General features: G+C 28.3%; 1 protein-coding gene across 1 annotated transcript in view; it reads left to right on the top strand.

Annotated features, from left to right (window-relative positions):
* The window catches only part of LOC102679867 (BCL2/adenovirus E1B 19 kDa protein-interacting protein 3), an 18,890-nt gene extending 3,482 nt beyond the window's left edge, over positions 1-15,408 (top strand). Inside the window, exons 2-6 of the mRNA XM_006617062.2 lie at positions 4,908-5,073; positions 6,872-6,959; positions 13,965-14,038; positions 14,140-14,295; positions 14,390-15,408. Of these exons, the coding sequence (XP_006617125.1) occupies positions 4,908-5,073; positions 6,872-6,959; positions 13,965-14,038; positions 14,140-14,295; positions 14,390-14,441 (536 nt within the window). The 3' untranslated portion in view covers positions 14,442-15,408. The remainder of the gene's footprint in view (positions 1-4,907; positions 5,074-6,871; positions 6,960-13,964; positions 14,039-14,139; positions 14,296-14,389) is intronic.

Raw genomic sequence — 15,408 nt, 5'->3', positions numbered from 1 at the left:
ATATATATATATATATATATATATATATATATACACATATATTTACATATTTGTATGTTAAATGTACGGTCTAGGAAAACTTATCTTTACGTGGCTTATGCTCATAAATCTTAGTATGTTGTCGTTATTTGTTGAAAAAAAATATTGCCATGTTTTGTAAACTTGTCATATGGAATACGTTAGAAGCGTTTTCTTTCAGTCATTCATGCACTTTTCACTATTATTTCACTATGTATATTTCAATTTCTTTTCGATTAAATCATCATATAATTTTTGTTTTGTTTTTAATATCCCGCAAAAATTATCAATTTACTGGATAATTTTCAAAATATGTATGAAATATAAAATATTATTTTATTCCAATATTTATCTATAGATATGCGAGGTATGTCGAATTGCGATAGGTTTGAATTATTACTTCTCATTTTGCATTGGAAACACTTTACAACTTGGTTATAATTTGTATAAACAAATCACAAAATTACCTTGTCATTGTTCCTTAAATTTTTATTATGATTTAAAATGATGTATTTTAAATTAATTGAATTCTGGGATAATTTGCCAAAAATTATTGATAGAATTCATACAGTTTACAGATTCAATTTGTAATACAATTATGCTATCAATATCACGTGTGTTTATTCCAACATGTTTGCGCAGAAAAATATCAAGAAGAGGGCGAGAGAAACACAGTTAAGTCGTATTATTTATTTTCTACGTTCAATGCGGCAGCATCGCGATTGTATTCACAAAGTTAACACGTGTGGCCTTGCTGTGCATTCGTTTATTTCGATTAAATAGAGTTGTTTCTTTCGAATATGTCTTGTACAAAAAATTCGATTGATTTTCGGTTTTTTTTAAATCTAGCTTTTTGAATACAAGGTAAATAAAAATTCTGAAGAGGATTTGAAGAAAAAATATCTGAATGTAATTTTTAATTAGAAATCGATATTTAATATTAAGAAAAATAAGATAATTTTGGTTTTGCTTCATTAATTCTTTTTCTTATTTATTCTCTTTCTCATTTCTCGTATTCTTTTTCACCCGTTTATATAAATTGATATATTTTTCTTGAATCTGATGTCTAATGAACTTCGATAATTCCATCAGTTGTTGTAATTTCTTCATATCTATCCGGATAAAATCACGAGAGTACACGTAGTGACAATTTTCTATTTCTTTTAGATCTATGCTATCTTTAAAACACGATTTGACCAACATCTTTTCTAGTTTGTACTGGAATTTGATTCGCGAATAATTAATTAATAATTGTGACGTTTCAAGATATGAATGTTGTCAATCATAGAAGAATGATCGTCAATTAATTTGCATTATACAAAATCTTGCGTTTCGAGAAAATTTTACGTGAAGTTATCATTATATTTACCATTTGCGATAATTAGAATATTTACATTGGATTTATATGTGCGCACGTTCATTGTGTATCTCGGCTTATCATGTACCACACGTCTGCATAAAGTTAATAAAACGGAGTAATGAATGATGTCATCATCGATTACCACAGCTTGTTGCACTTTTTCGGTTCAATAATTAAATTATTTAAATAAAAATTGTATCAAATTTATTTGATACAGATCTTTTGATTTATATATGATTATTAATAAATCGATTAAGAATTTTTTTGTATTAAAAATTATGATTTTTAATTGAATAAAAATTTAATTTAGTATTATATAAATAATATAATATTATATAAATAATATAATAAATTCTATTTTGTATTAAATAAATTTAATTTCGTATCTGTTCAATGGATTTTCTGTTATTTTGGTATAGAAGTTCAAATTTCAGATCTTGATTTTTAAAGTTAAATTTTTTTTTCTTTAATATTAGAATTATCAGTCTACTACTTAATTTATTATATATATATATATATATATATATATATATATATATATATATATATATATATATATATATATATATATATATATATATATATATATATATATATATATATATATATATATATATATATATATATATATATATATATATATATATATATATATATATATATATATATATATATATATATATATATATATATATATATATATATATATATATATATATATATATATATATATATATATATATATATATATATATATATATATATATATATATATATATATATATATATATATATATATATATATATATATATATATATATATATATATATATTTTAAATGATTATAATGATTGTAAAAATGATTTCATAAAAATGAATAGGTATAATTATATAATTATCTTAATGAAATATTAATTTTTCAATAATCATAAAACAAATATTGTTTTAGTATTAAGAAAATAAAATTTAAGATTATTTAATTCTATTCAATCAAATAATTTTTTCTTCTAATTTTTTAAGATCTTCAAGTACTAGATATATTCAAATATGAGATATGAAATATTTAATATCTAGATACAGATTTACAATAATCACATTTTCTTTATTTATTTCTGAAATATTCTTATGAATATTGTAATCAATATTGTATATATGTACATATAAGTAGATAATATAATATATCAATATATCAGTAGATGGTTCAACTTTCTAGAAGAGAAGAGGAGTCTTCTTATGAATATGAATTCTTGTTAAAATGGAGCAATGTAATAATTTCAGTTTACAATTTCTTTTCCCATAAGATTTTATAATAAATTCAATTTCTATTAGGAATTAATTTATTCACTTTAAATTATGCAATTAAAAGATGCTACTAATTTTTCTCCGCGATTTTGACAAATATTGATTAACGAAAAAAATTGATTAATGAAAATAGACGTCTCTTATAAACAATTTATTTCGATGATTGATCGAATCGATGTTTCATATATAATTATCTATTATTGCGAAAAATGATTGTATTATTTATTAAGAAACATCATAGTAATTCGCTTAATTGGCATGGGCGGATGTTGAAGAGAACATTTATTGTTCCTTAGAATTTGAAGAGATATTAAGCTTTAAATATGAGATATACATTAAAAAGAAGGTTAATGGAAAAACAAGTTTCAACGATGTTTGACATTTGCCTTAGAGGCTAATATAATTGGTTATTAAGTGTATCGTATAACAGTATATATCTTACTCTCTAATTTCTTATAATATGTATGATATTTAAGTGGAAATTTATCGAACAATTGTAGATTTCACTTTTGTGAAATCTGCCTTATTCGGAGCGAGTATCGTCATATAAGAATTTTGTTTTTACTTAGAAACTTTTTAAAATCTTGAAAAACTGTTATATTGATCTTTATTATTTTTTTTTTATCAATATTATGAAGAAAATACGATGATAATTTATTAATTGTTACAAATCATATGAAAATTTTTCTTGGTATTACGCATCATTGGTTTGTTTTATATAATATAATAATTAGAATTGAAATTTATATTTTGGTTGTGTTTTTTAATTAGTTCAATCATATTATTATATATTTAGGCGAATAATTTTTCTGCCAACTTATAAAAAAACGAAGAGAAAAATAAAAATATAGGATATTTATAAAAAACAAATACATCATTTATTTTGCGTTTTAAAAAATATTTCAATATTTGTTTTTTTGCTTATTCGATTCAAATACACGTACGATTCTTGCATCTTGTAACTTTCAAACGTGATAAAATCGATTTCGAGATGATTTAAAAAACAAATTTTGGGATTTCTTTTTCAGGAAAATAATAATTTAATATCATGATTGTGTTGATACTCATTCGAGTATTTGTATGACGCAATACAAATATATATTAATAATATGCATCGTAGTTAATATACGTCGGCCTTGACCGTAAACCTTTTTGATAATCGAGTCGATGAGACTTCGATAATTCTCTATTCTTTCATCGTGTTTTACGCTATTATATATGCACTAAGAAATCTTAGGTGTTCTTTTCTTTTTTTCTCCTTTTAAATATTTTCAGGAAATCGAGTTCCTCTTGTTTTTACTATTAGCATATAGGTTTCAATCAAGTTGTCTCATTTTACAATAAGCATCCTGTCTTCGTATCGCCTCGAAGAATACAGTGTATCGTGAAAACGAACGCTATTATATCAACTAATAACTGCGCAACAAGCAAATATCATCTTTGAAAATCAATACAATGACACAACATATGTATAGTAGCTTGAAGTGTTTTAATACCACAGAATATTTAAAATTTAAAAGAAATTTTTGAGAAATAAATTGTAAATGCACTTTGGATTTAATATTACATTTCGTAGTTTGATATTAATTTTTTTAAAAATAATTTTTGAAAAATAATGTTTATTATAAGATTCCATTTCATTTGTTTAATATACATGTGTCAATTGAATAATATAATTATCAAAATTTTTTTTCAATATTGGACAAAATTTTTCAATTTTTAATCGAATTTTTTAAAAATCGAACAAGAATATTCATTGTCTGTTTAAAAAATTGATTAAAAAATTATTAAAAAATTTTATCTCGAATGGAATAGGATGTGAATAGAATGCACAAATGTAATATCTTTGAGTGAAATCCCATCTCGGAATCGTTAAATTCGCGATGTGTTCGATACGGAGTCCGAATGACAAATGAGGCAGAACCGTGATTCTCTCTCCTTTATATACACAGCGATTATTATTTTTGTGCAAATCAAGCACTAATCAAAATTATAATACAATCTTATTGTTAGAATAATTTTCAACTTTATATTTTAATTAAATAAATTATATATTATATTTTAATTAAATTAATTAAATAAAACTAAATATTTTAATTAAATTCTAAAATTTTTTTATATTATAATTCTTGGAAATTTTATTAATTTTAAAATTTTTCTAAAATTCATATTATCATATACTTGTAGATATTAAGTTTATTATTTTACATATGTTTTTCTTTTATAGAATCTTGGGTGGAATTGAATCCAGTTCCCGACAGGATAACACCGTTACCGTTTAGTAGTGGAGGTGAAGAATATCTTCGATTGCTTAGAGAAGCGCAAAGAGATTCTTTGCCCTCGTCAGCTAGGCATTCTTTGGCATCTTCCCGTCGAGGCACACCAAGGGATAGGTATTTGCTTTATTTAATCTATTATCGCCAACGTAAACGTTACTCCAAAATTCAATCTTTTGTTTTCTTATCCTAATACTATTATTTACGCAATATTACGCAAAATTAAAATGGCAAATAACAATTCAAAATAATATTGATATATAAAATAATATAAATTATTTATTACAAAATAAGAATTTGAAAGGAATTTTTAAAAATTAATTCTTTAAATCTTTCATAAAAGTTCTCGAAAACAATTTTCAAAAATTATTTTTCAAACAAATGTTTGTGCATTAAGGATGGACAGTTAATCTCAATGTAATATTTATTAGAAAAAACAATATTCCGAAGAATTATTTTTATGCGAGTTTATTATTTGAGAGCAAAATTCTCGAAAGTTGTACAGGAGAATATTTTTTTTTCATATATGGATTTTGTATTGAGAATATTTAATAATATTTTATTACTTTTAAAATTGTCATTCTTAAATAGAAGAATAAAATTCTTAAATAGTAGAATAAGAAAAATATTTTCAATAAACATTTTCAAGATTTTTATTATGGAGTTGCAAAATGGAGTTGCAGTAAATATGGGAATGCATTTGAGTAAAAAATTCTTGAGAGTTATTTTTTGTTAATGATTTTCGAGAATTTTATTGTCAAATATAATTGTATCCTGATGTTACTATCTAAATTGTTTTCTTTGGAAAAATAAATCCACCCAGTTTTTGAGAAGGGCCATTAAAAAAACCCGGTTTGCCTTATCCTACGTATGCGAGCACGAAGGAACTGGAGAAAAAGAGGAGGAGGAAAAAAAAGTAAATAATAAGCATGAATCAGATGTCGGAGGGAGAGATCTTTTTCTGGCCGGTTTCTTTGTACTCGTTGGAACATCTCAAGAACCCGTGGATGAAAGAAGGAAAAGGCAAACAACGCCATGCTCTCATCGTATTTGTGATCTGTTCGTATAAGTAACTTTTTTTTGGATCCTTTTTTTTTTTATGTCTATTTTTTCTTGTTGTTATAGCATTAGAATTATACACGAAATTACGAATACTTTATAAATGATACAACAGAATTTGTATATTCGTAAAAGTAATTAATTCTAAAAATTTATTAAATAGAAAACATGTATAAAATTTTATTAATCGATTAAATCTTGAGATTATTAAAATTAACATCGATGCTAAACAATTAAATAATAATGAATAAATAAATAAGTGATACATCTCGAGATAAGATTTTTTTTTTAAAGTTCGTATTTTACAAGCTTAATAATATACAATATGGAATAACTCTAATCATGAAATAACTTTAAAACGCAATCTTTTGTGATCGATAAAGGAGCAATAAATTTTACATGTAAGATTTCTTTCGTACACGTTTCTTTACATATTATACGTTTTCTTTATGATTTTTTTTTAAAGAAAAAGGAACATTAATATAATTTTACATTATTTGCGAATTAATGGCGCAGATGTTCGATGAGGTCATCTATTATCATTCGTAGTTCCGCGTGAAAGATAGGAAAAAAAATATCATACGATGCGGAGGTCATATGATAGAAAGTAATATACATATATAAGTTGATGTCGTGTTAAATTGTCGATAAGAGAAACAAAACAAAACGAAGAAAGAGGAATGCGATATTTTGTAAATTCTTATCATCTCTCTAATTTCCTTATCAGATGATTTTATCAGCTTGATAAATCTGCTTAACAATTGGAATCTTGAAATGTAAAAACGTTTATAACAGATAACAAAAAAAAAAAAAAGAAATATAAAAATTCATAAAATCTTCTATTATCTTATTACAGCCCAAAGAGTCCACCTAACAGTCCAAACACGGAATTATCAACCGAGGATGAACTCAAGGGAGTTTATATAAATTATTGCTGCAACAAGGTCAGTTTCATAATCGATTTCTAATATCTAATATGTGCCTGTGTAATTCATTACTACGACAAATAATTTTAAATGCTCGTATTCCTGTGCGTTCCTCCAACCATTTATTTGTCATGTTAAGGATCATCGTGAAATCAACAGACCGATTAATCGTTACGTATCCATTTATAAATCGAGGCACGATACGATTCCAAATACTTTCCAATAATAACACCTCCTTTTATAAATTCAATACAATCTAAAAAGAAAATTATATCGTCCCATTCATCTGGTCGTTGCTCTATTTTTCTCGTGACGCATGTCCAATCGAAGTACTTCAAAGAGATCCATGCAACTGGTTTTATCGAACGAAACAAAAGCTCGAGGGGCCACACTTTCCATGCAAGGTCTACAGATCACTGACTCCTCTGACGGCACACCTCTTCTAGTATGCACTGTAGGTCATAGAACACGCGAGGCATTTCTACGCTAGTTCCTGCATTCTTCTGTAGGCGTACAATGTCGAGTTTTTAAACTGATAAATATAACGCGGCAGAAATTCGGAATGTACAGATTGTTGTATCGTTATCTGGACGATTTGGTGGCTTGGTTCATTCAAGCTTTGTGTATTTAACCGATATGAAAATCAATACGCCTATATTTAAATCAGGCTGATAATTGTATCAGGATCTTTATTTACCCATGATTTATCTATCCATGGTTTATTTATCCCTCGAATGGAATGTTGTTTTTTTTTTCAACTCTACCCTCGTTGGAAACTATCATTAAGGTATATTTTGTTTAATTCGTTCGATCACAGACAAAAGTTATCAGTAAAAAACAATATCATGCAATATGCATGATATCGACGATGAAAATAACGACAAAGACAATTATACAGAGGTGGAATGAGTAATGATAACGTGGTGCGAAGAGGCGAGCATTTTCCATGAGTCAGTTGCTCAACCGTGTTTTCACTACGTGTTTTCAACAAGCTTCTTTGTGTCCCCCGCCAATCTTTGTCAAAGCAAGGTCTTTGGAAAGCTAAGCGTCGCCGAGTCTTCTTTGAGAATCTTTCGTTTCTCGTTTCAACCGCTTAGATAATGCATTAAAAATAGAATATCTTAAGGAGCTTCTGTTTCCCTGGCACTCCGTCCACCTTATCTCCGATGCGATACTCTTTTCTTTTTATTATTATTGTCCATGCACCGCGAACGTGTCGATTCATTCCACGTTCTTCGTGTCTCTTCGTTCCTTTATTTTTAACACATTAAATACATGAGGGAGGGATTAAATCGATGGGAATGAACGACCTTGATATTCAAACCAAATTCAAGAGAAATAAGAGGAGGAAAGGGAAGAGGAAAAAAATATAATCATAAAAAATACAAGTTAGTTCCGCATCAACGAACGAGAGTTTGATACTCTAGCTACGCATTACATATTCGTAATCATAGACGCGCATTTGCACTCTGTTATGCCTCGTAATCCACTTACCGATCAAGGATACCTGGATTCGCAGCTATAGTTTCGTATTTTCGCAACTACATACTTTATGTACATTTTCTATATAGAAACCTTGATAAACTTTACCGAGTGTCGTTATCGATCCTTGTTGTCAGCATGTGGAAAGATTCGAGAAATGCGCCAAATTGAGAAAGTAATTTAAATCGAATCGAGGTAAAGGGAAGGGAAAAAAAGTTTCGTGCATTTACCAAAGGAAGAAACTTATACGACTATGCATAAGTTTTACACTGTGCTAGTTCGTTCACCTGAGTTAGTGTTTATCGGTGTTACGCGCATATACACCTCCGTTACGGAGGACAGATCACGCGATCGTGAACGAGCGAATCGCTGCTCTCTACGTTTATGCTTAGGTCTTTTTCATACAATAAGATTTGCTTCATTAAGTTTAAATCATGCATACCGTATATAGAAACTCAATAAAATGTTTCAGACAATTGTGACATTGATGTTTATACTCTCGTTCGATTGGTCCGCATGTTTATACAGTTAACAAAACATGAATCACGACAATGTTTTTTAATGGATATATTTTAGAGGATTTTGAAAATGATGATGATCTTAGGATTCGAGATTCGATGACATTTTTCAGTTATTAGCACTTTCAGTAGCCATCGATATTATCTTAGATTCTTATAAAATTTTTGGAAAACATATACGAATATCCTCAAGCGGTCGATAAATAGATATTGCCATCGATGTTTAAGCTTTCTATATCTTCGTTGTATCTCATACATATCTCTGTGGTACAAGTATTATCGCGTGAAAGAGTTCTTACACTTTTCTCATCTCGGGCAAAAACCGGTCCTCTTGCTCGATTCGAGGAACGATTCAAGTTGATGGAGAAGAAGAGAAGGAGAAAGAAGGGTATATATATATATATATACTTTATATATATACTTTGATACATTGCGCTTGTGCAGAATTAAATCGGTCGGCCGTTATGCTCATTCCGAAAGCATTCATGCTGTTACATGGAATGTGATGAATCCAAGTATAAGATGATTATGCGTTATTAGGCAACATGTTAACGATGATTAATTATTGTATATGGAATTATGGTGATATATATATATTTATGTAGTAATATGTATAAGGAATATAAAAAAAAAGTTGACAAATTATATTTTTTAATTTTTACAGGAGAATTTAAATTGAACTTAATATATTATTTTGGAATTTGTCAAGTTTTTCACTTTGTTGATGAAAAATAGAAAATCAATAAGAATGAATTCCGAAAATTCCAAATCTGTATCAAGGTTCCAAGATCAATATTACAATTTAAGAATTTCAGAAATCCAAAATTTGAATCGAATTTCAAAATTTGAACTTTTGCACAATTAATGAAGATAGAAAGTCTGTTTATGCGTCGCAAATTCTCAAGAAATTTAATATAGAAAGGTGGCGTGAAATAGAGAGATTAAAATTTCTTTCCTGTTTGTTACATGAACATGTGTATTTTACTTTCAACCCATTTCAAAGAGGAAATTACATTTCCGAGTATAATTCCATGAATCGCCTTCTAAATCGTGCAAAAAGTTTATTTGCAATTACTTTGTAGAAAGGATTGCAGATGGATTCTCCGCTTATTTAATAATTAATAGTAAGTACATTTCGCGCGTTCAATACGAAACAGCAAGTGTTAGTTTCAGCATACCAATTCGAGTGCTAAACTATGCGCACGCGTTCTATGCTAGTAGTTTATTTATATTTCTATTCTCATTTATTCTACACCTAAGAAAAGCATCGCTACCTAAAATCCATCTCTTCAACTGTATTCCATTTCGCAAAATAGCGAAATAGCTACTACATTATAACTAATGATTTTATCGAGATGCTGTAATCATTCATCGACTTTTAAAGTTTTCGCAAGCAATTAACTCTTAATTAGAGAGAAAATTAAATTTCGATTTGATCTCTGCGAGATTATTTCGTCATTTGTGATTGTTTTCAAAAAGATCGCCATTAAATGAGTCGATATAAATCATGTGTTAATCGTTCCAATCGGTATTTTCCATTTTTTCGAATAATCAAAATATATCAAGGATTTTAAATAACATTCGTCGCTTATCTCTTATTATGATACATCAATTCAATCGGTGAACTCGAATCTGAGATGGAATAGATAGATTAGAAATAAATAATCGATTTCGACGTTAGAAATATGAAGTGATTATAGAAATGAATTATTGCGTTATTTCCTTCAGAGTTTCTAAATCATTGATTCTTCTCTAGTAACAAATGGCTATAAAGTAAAGAAAATAAGGATTCACATGCTTAGAAATTCCTTTATGCTATGCATAAACAAAAATAATTGTGATTATTCATCATCATTTTCTTGTAGATGATCTCGCAGAAGATCAATTTTATGCAGATTCATAACATGTTACATTAATCAGCAAAAAATGCAGCATTCAATTAAAGAAGTTTATTGGAGAGGGAAAAAGGACCGTGCCAATGGTCACGTACACCATCCTCCACGAGTTTACAACCTGTGATCCTTGTCACGTACCCAACAAGGCAATCATGATTATTTTCAATATCTCTTATTTTCAAGAAGAACAAAAGAATGAACACTATCTATTTTGAATAAACATCCATTTGATACGCTTTTATCAAATATATATTGTATTTTGGATTTGTATAGAAGAAAAACAATTTTACTTAATTCTCATGAAACACGGTGAAAACACAACTCGGACAAAGAATAATGGAGATATATGCGGAAAGTGCAACTCGTCATTGACCCTCTCGAGGCAAAACTGTGGAGAGTTACATAGTATTACATAGTGAAATGTCGTCGGTAGCTAGGGGTTTTCTCGCTGAACGAGGTCCGAAGCCGGCAGTGGACGTAATTCCCGGTTATTACGTTCGCGAAAGGGAAGTAAGGGACGTACCGAAGAAGAAAGAAACTTGCGGCCAATTGCGGTTTGAAAAGAGCGAGATGAAGCACGCCAGGCCACTTTTCAACCGAGTCGTTAGCGGTCGAATGGTAAACCAATTCGAAACCATGCCGAGATGCAATATTAACTTCATGCGCGATAAAGAAATGAATTCGTCGGAATTGGCTAATAGTCGCTAGACAGTCGCCATTTCTTCAAGACAAAACATGCATGACCTAGTTTTCTTGGATCGTATTTTACAATAGTTTTTTTTTGCGTCTCAAGATGTCGTAACCTCCTTAAAATTGAATTTTGATGCGTAATTTTATTACGGTCTTTTATTTCGTCATACTCTACGTGCTCTACTTTCGAGAAGAAACTATTACAGTCGAAGCGGAGAAGATTGATTTTTAAATTATATATTGGAAATTCGAAAAGCGGATATTTGCACATGTGAATTACGTTCTTCATTTTAAAAGCAGGGATATTTTTTTTTTCTTTGCCTATTTTTTGTAAACGATGATCAAAGATGATTCTAGATAACATGGATTGACATTATTTATTAATGTATAAATAAATTGCAAATTTTTTTAGAATTTTACAAAAAAAAAAATAGAGCATTTTATAAATTCGCATCTATTACCTTGAACTAATTATCAGTCATCAGTTTCGTCTAGTCGTGTGTGGGAAGATTGACACGTACGATGAAATCAACCGAGGAAAATCCTTTTAAAGCTATTCTTCGTTAATCGCAACCTAGTTAGACTTATTCATGAGTCCTTGGTTTGCTTGCACGTTGCAATGTTTATTCTAAGTGCATTGAACTCTGAGACTTATGCTCCTAGCATTCCTATAATATATATTCCTTCTTGCTGTGTTTAGAATTCTTCTTTCTATATATATATATATATATCCCTTCTTTTTATATTCGATTTTATATACAACACAACTGTTCTCTTTTTTAACATCCTCGTTTTTTGTACATTTTTATATTTTGAGTAGTAGAGATCCTTCTAAATTAGTTAAAATTTAGATTATGGAACCAATAAAAATGATTTAATAATAGTGATTTTAATTTTTTAGTTTTAATTTTTAGATTTTTTTCGTTATGGAACTATTTATGAAAATTTATGACACCGAATTTCGTTCGGACGTTTTCGAGCATGAATTCGGATTCGAGAAGTATCGTACGTACTCGTAGTCGAGATTAACTACGCATTACTCAAAACACTATTTCAAGAACGTATGTTCAGTTGACGATCTTGGCAAATGGTATGGATAAATTAGATCATGGATAACGAGAGAAAAATATTTGTATTTATGTTATATTATATTTTCATAATTTTACATATATGTTGTAATTACTATGGTGACATATATATATTGTCTCGCGTGAGTCATGCAAGTATGATATATTTTTAAAATTCTACGCTAGTTACGTGTGGTTATTTATGATAATGTCATATTGAAATTATTTATTATTTATTATCATATCAATATATTATATTTTTTCGTTATTTTATTTATTGATTCTACGAATCTATCAATATATTTATGAATATTATTTATATTTATGAATATTATATCGTTAGGCAAAAAATGTATATTTATTCTGATTCTCTCCTCTTCTTCTGAAAAAAATTATTATTATTATAAAAAAATATTATTGATATAATAATTAATTAATAAAAATAAATTCATAGTACGATTTCGATATCATGAAGATTACTGTAAATAATAATTTGATTAAATTCATTACATGATTCATTGAAATCTATATATGCGTATATAATAATCAATTTTTCTCTTTAAAACATAGAATTGTTTATAAATATGTATACGTTTTATTTGATAAGACATAATCTATATATAAATATATCGTATGTTATATATAATCAAATGATACGATGATCATTTCTCGTATCTTGATTGGTTGATTGCCAAGTCAAATTATTCTTGAATATTTTTTACATTGTTCATAAATAAAAAATATATGTGCATTTTATCTTTGAATAATTACATGTTTCATTCGTTGCAAATTTTAAATTAAAATTACTCGAGTATTCGAGTTTCACAATAGATATTCGAATAATAGACTGTATTTGTTAAGAGGCATGGACATAAAGACATTATTTTAAAAATTCATTTCAATTTTTTTTTTCCTCAATAATGGAAAAGAATAGAACAATGAAAAAATGATTCATTTGTTTCAGGATATTTCAATACATTCTTAATACATTCAAAATTGATTTACAACGATTATATCGCGTTTTCATCGCATGATAGAAATCTTGATCTTGATAATTTTTGCATCGATCATTTTGGTCTCGATAAGTTAGATAGGTCGTGTAATGAAAAACCAGCCATTCCTTTATGTTGTTCGTGTAAAAACGGCCGCCTGGTAAATTGATCGGCGATTTCAATTGACGTAGGAATACGTGTATCTTCAATTTCACTCGACGATACTGGATCCATGTGCACCGTTTAAACATTTTTAAATCGGATTAAGTCGGATTACGTAGTCAAGACGGACGATGCTTTTCATAAGAGTATTTTTTTCTTTTTTTTAAAGAGGATTAAACAGATTCCTTAACATTGTTTTTTTTTTTTATATGTGCAGGAATCCGAATTTCTGGAGAAGAACACCGATTGGATCTATGAATGGAGTTCGCGTCCGGATCAAGCACCACCGAAGTATGAGAATTTGCTATTTTTAATACCTCAATCGTAAGACAAATAGATCTTTTGATCGTGTACAACAAGGCATTTATCGATTTTTCTATATTTCACTTTAGAGATTGGAAATTCAAGCATCCTCAGGGAATGAATAAAAGAAAATCTTATAGCATTCGTACAACGAAAGTGGGAAAAATTGGATTGTTCTCAAAAGAAGTCCTTTATACTCTTGTTATCACGAATATTCTATCCGTTTTGGTTGGAGCTGGCTTGGGGTAAGAGAAACTGTTTGACAACATATCTAAATCTTTTTCTTTAAAAGCATGATAACGATCAGAATGCTTTTAAAACTCTGCACGGTTGTTTTAGGGTTTGGTTGTCCAGGCGGGGATCGATAACGACCAGCGTGACCATCGAGTGAAAAAAAAAAGACCAGTACACGAAAGTCAGGATTGCTGCGTTGGAGTTTGCGAGAATACGGAGTATAGGGTTGGTCTATTTCGAGCCGCTAGAAAGACTGAAAAGCCAAGAAAAAAGGGTCGATCGAGCCTAACAAAACACACAACATATTATTTCGATTACCACAATTTAATATTAGCACTTTTTATTCTATTCTTCCCTGCCCGAAAGAAACTTAACTTACGGTGTACTTTATTGAACGCCGTATTATTGTGTAAGTCATATGCAATTATATGCTTAAAAAAATGCTTAAAAAAAAAAAAAAAAAAAAAAAAAAAAAAAAAAAAAAAAAAAAAAAAAAAAGAAAAGAAAAAAAAGAAAAAATAATATGGTTATATATTTAGCGTTGTTGAGGAAATAAGATAATGTCCATTTTATACCATTTCTAATGCGTTTCTATCAGCGATAGTCTGTAGGTATAGCTTGGATAGTATTTATCGATAACAATTATTATTCGTTAATTGAACAGAAAATAAAGATTTGAGAAAAAAAAAATATAAAGAATATTTGCGTAGATATATATGTATATGAAACGTTTTGTGTATGAAAACGGTTAGGAAAATGAGAGCGTGTATGAAAAGAAGGAAAAGAAAGAAAAGATTTTTTGCGATGAGAGAACGATTTATGCAGTGTTGATTACATCTTTGTTTAGATTACGAATATTCTGCTGCACTAAAATTTGTGCGTTCGATGTTGGTACGAACCCAAGAGGCGTCTTTGCTAGTTGTTTCGTAAAGCGAAATGTGATAGAAAAGGTGGTATTTAATTAATGGAATTTCATCCTTTTATTGAATTGAAAGGAACGATCGATATGTTTTTACAACGTACATTACGATGATACGATTGTTTAAGCATGTGGTAAGTTTGATTATTCGTTCCGTTCTCATACACTTTGGATTTTATATAGTTACGACCCTTAAACGAGATGT

This window comes from Apis dorsata, unplaced genomic scaffold (assembly GCF_000469605.1).
Source record: "Apis dorsata unplaced genomic scaffold, Apis dorsata 1.3 scaffold_292, whole genome shotgun sequence".
Taxonomy (NCBI): domain Eukaryota; kingdom Metazoa; phylum Arthropoda; class Insecta; order Hymenoptera; family Apidae; genus Apis; species Apis dorsata.
The sequence above is the reverse complement of the archived record's forward strand: the minus strand, read 5'-3'. Positions and strand labels throughout refer to the sequence as shown.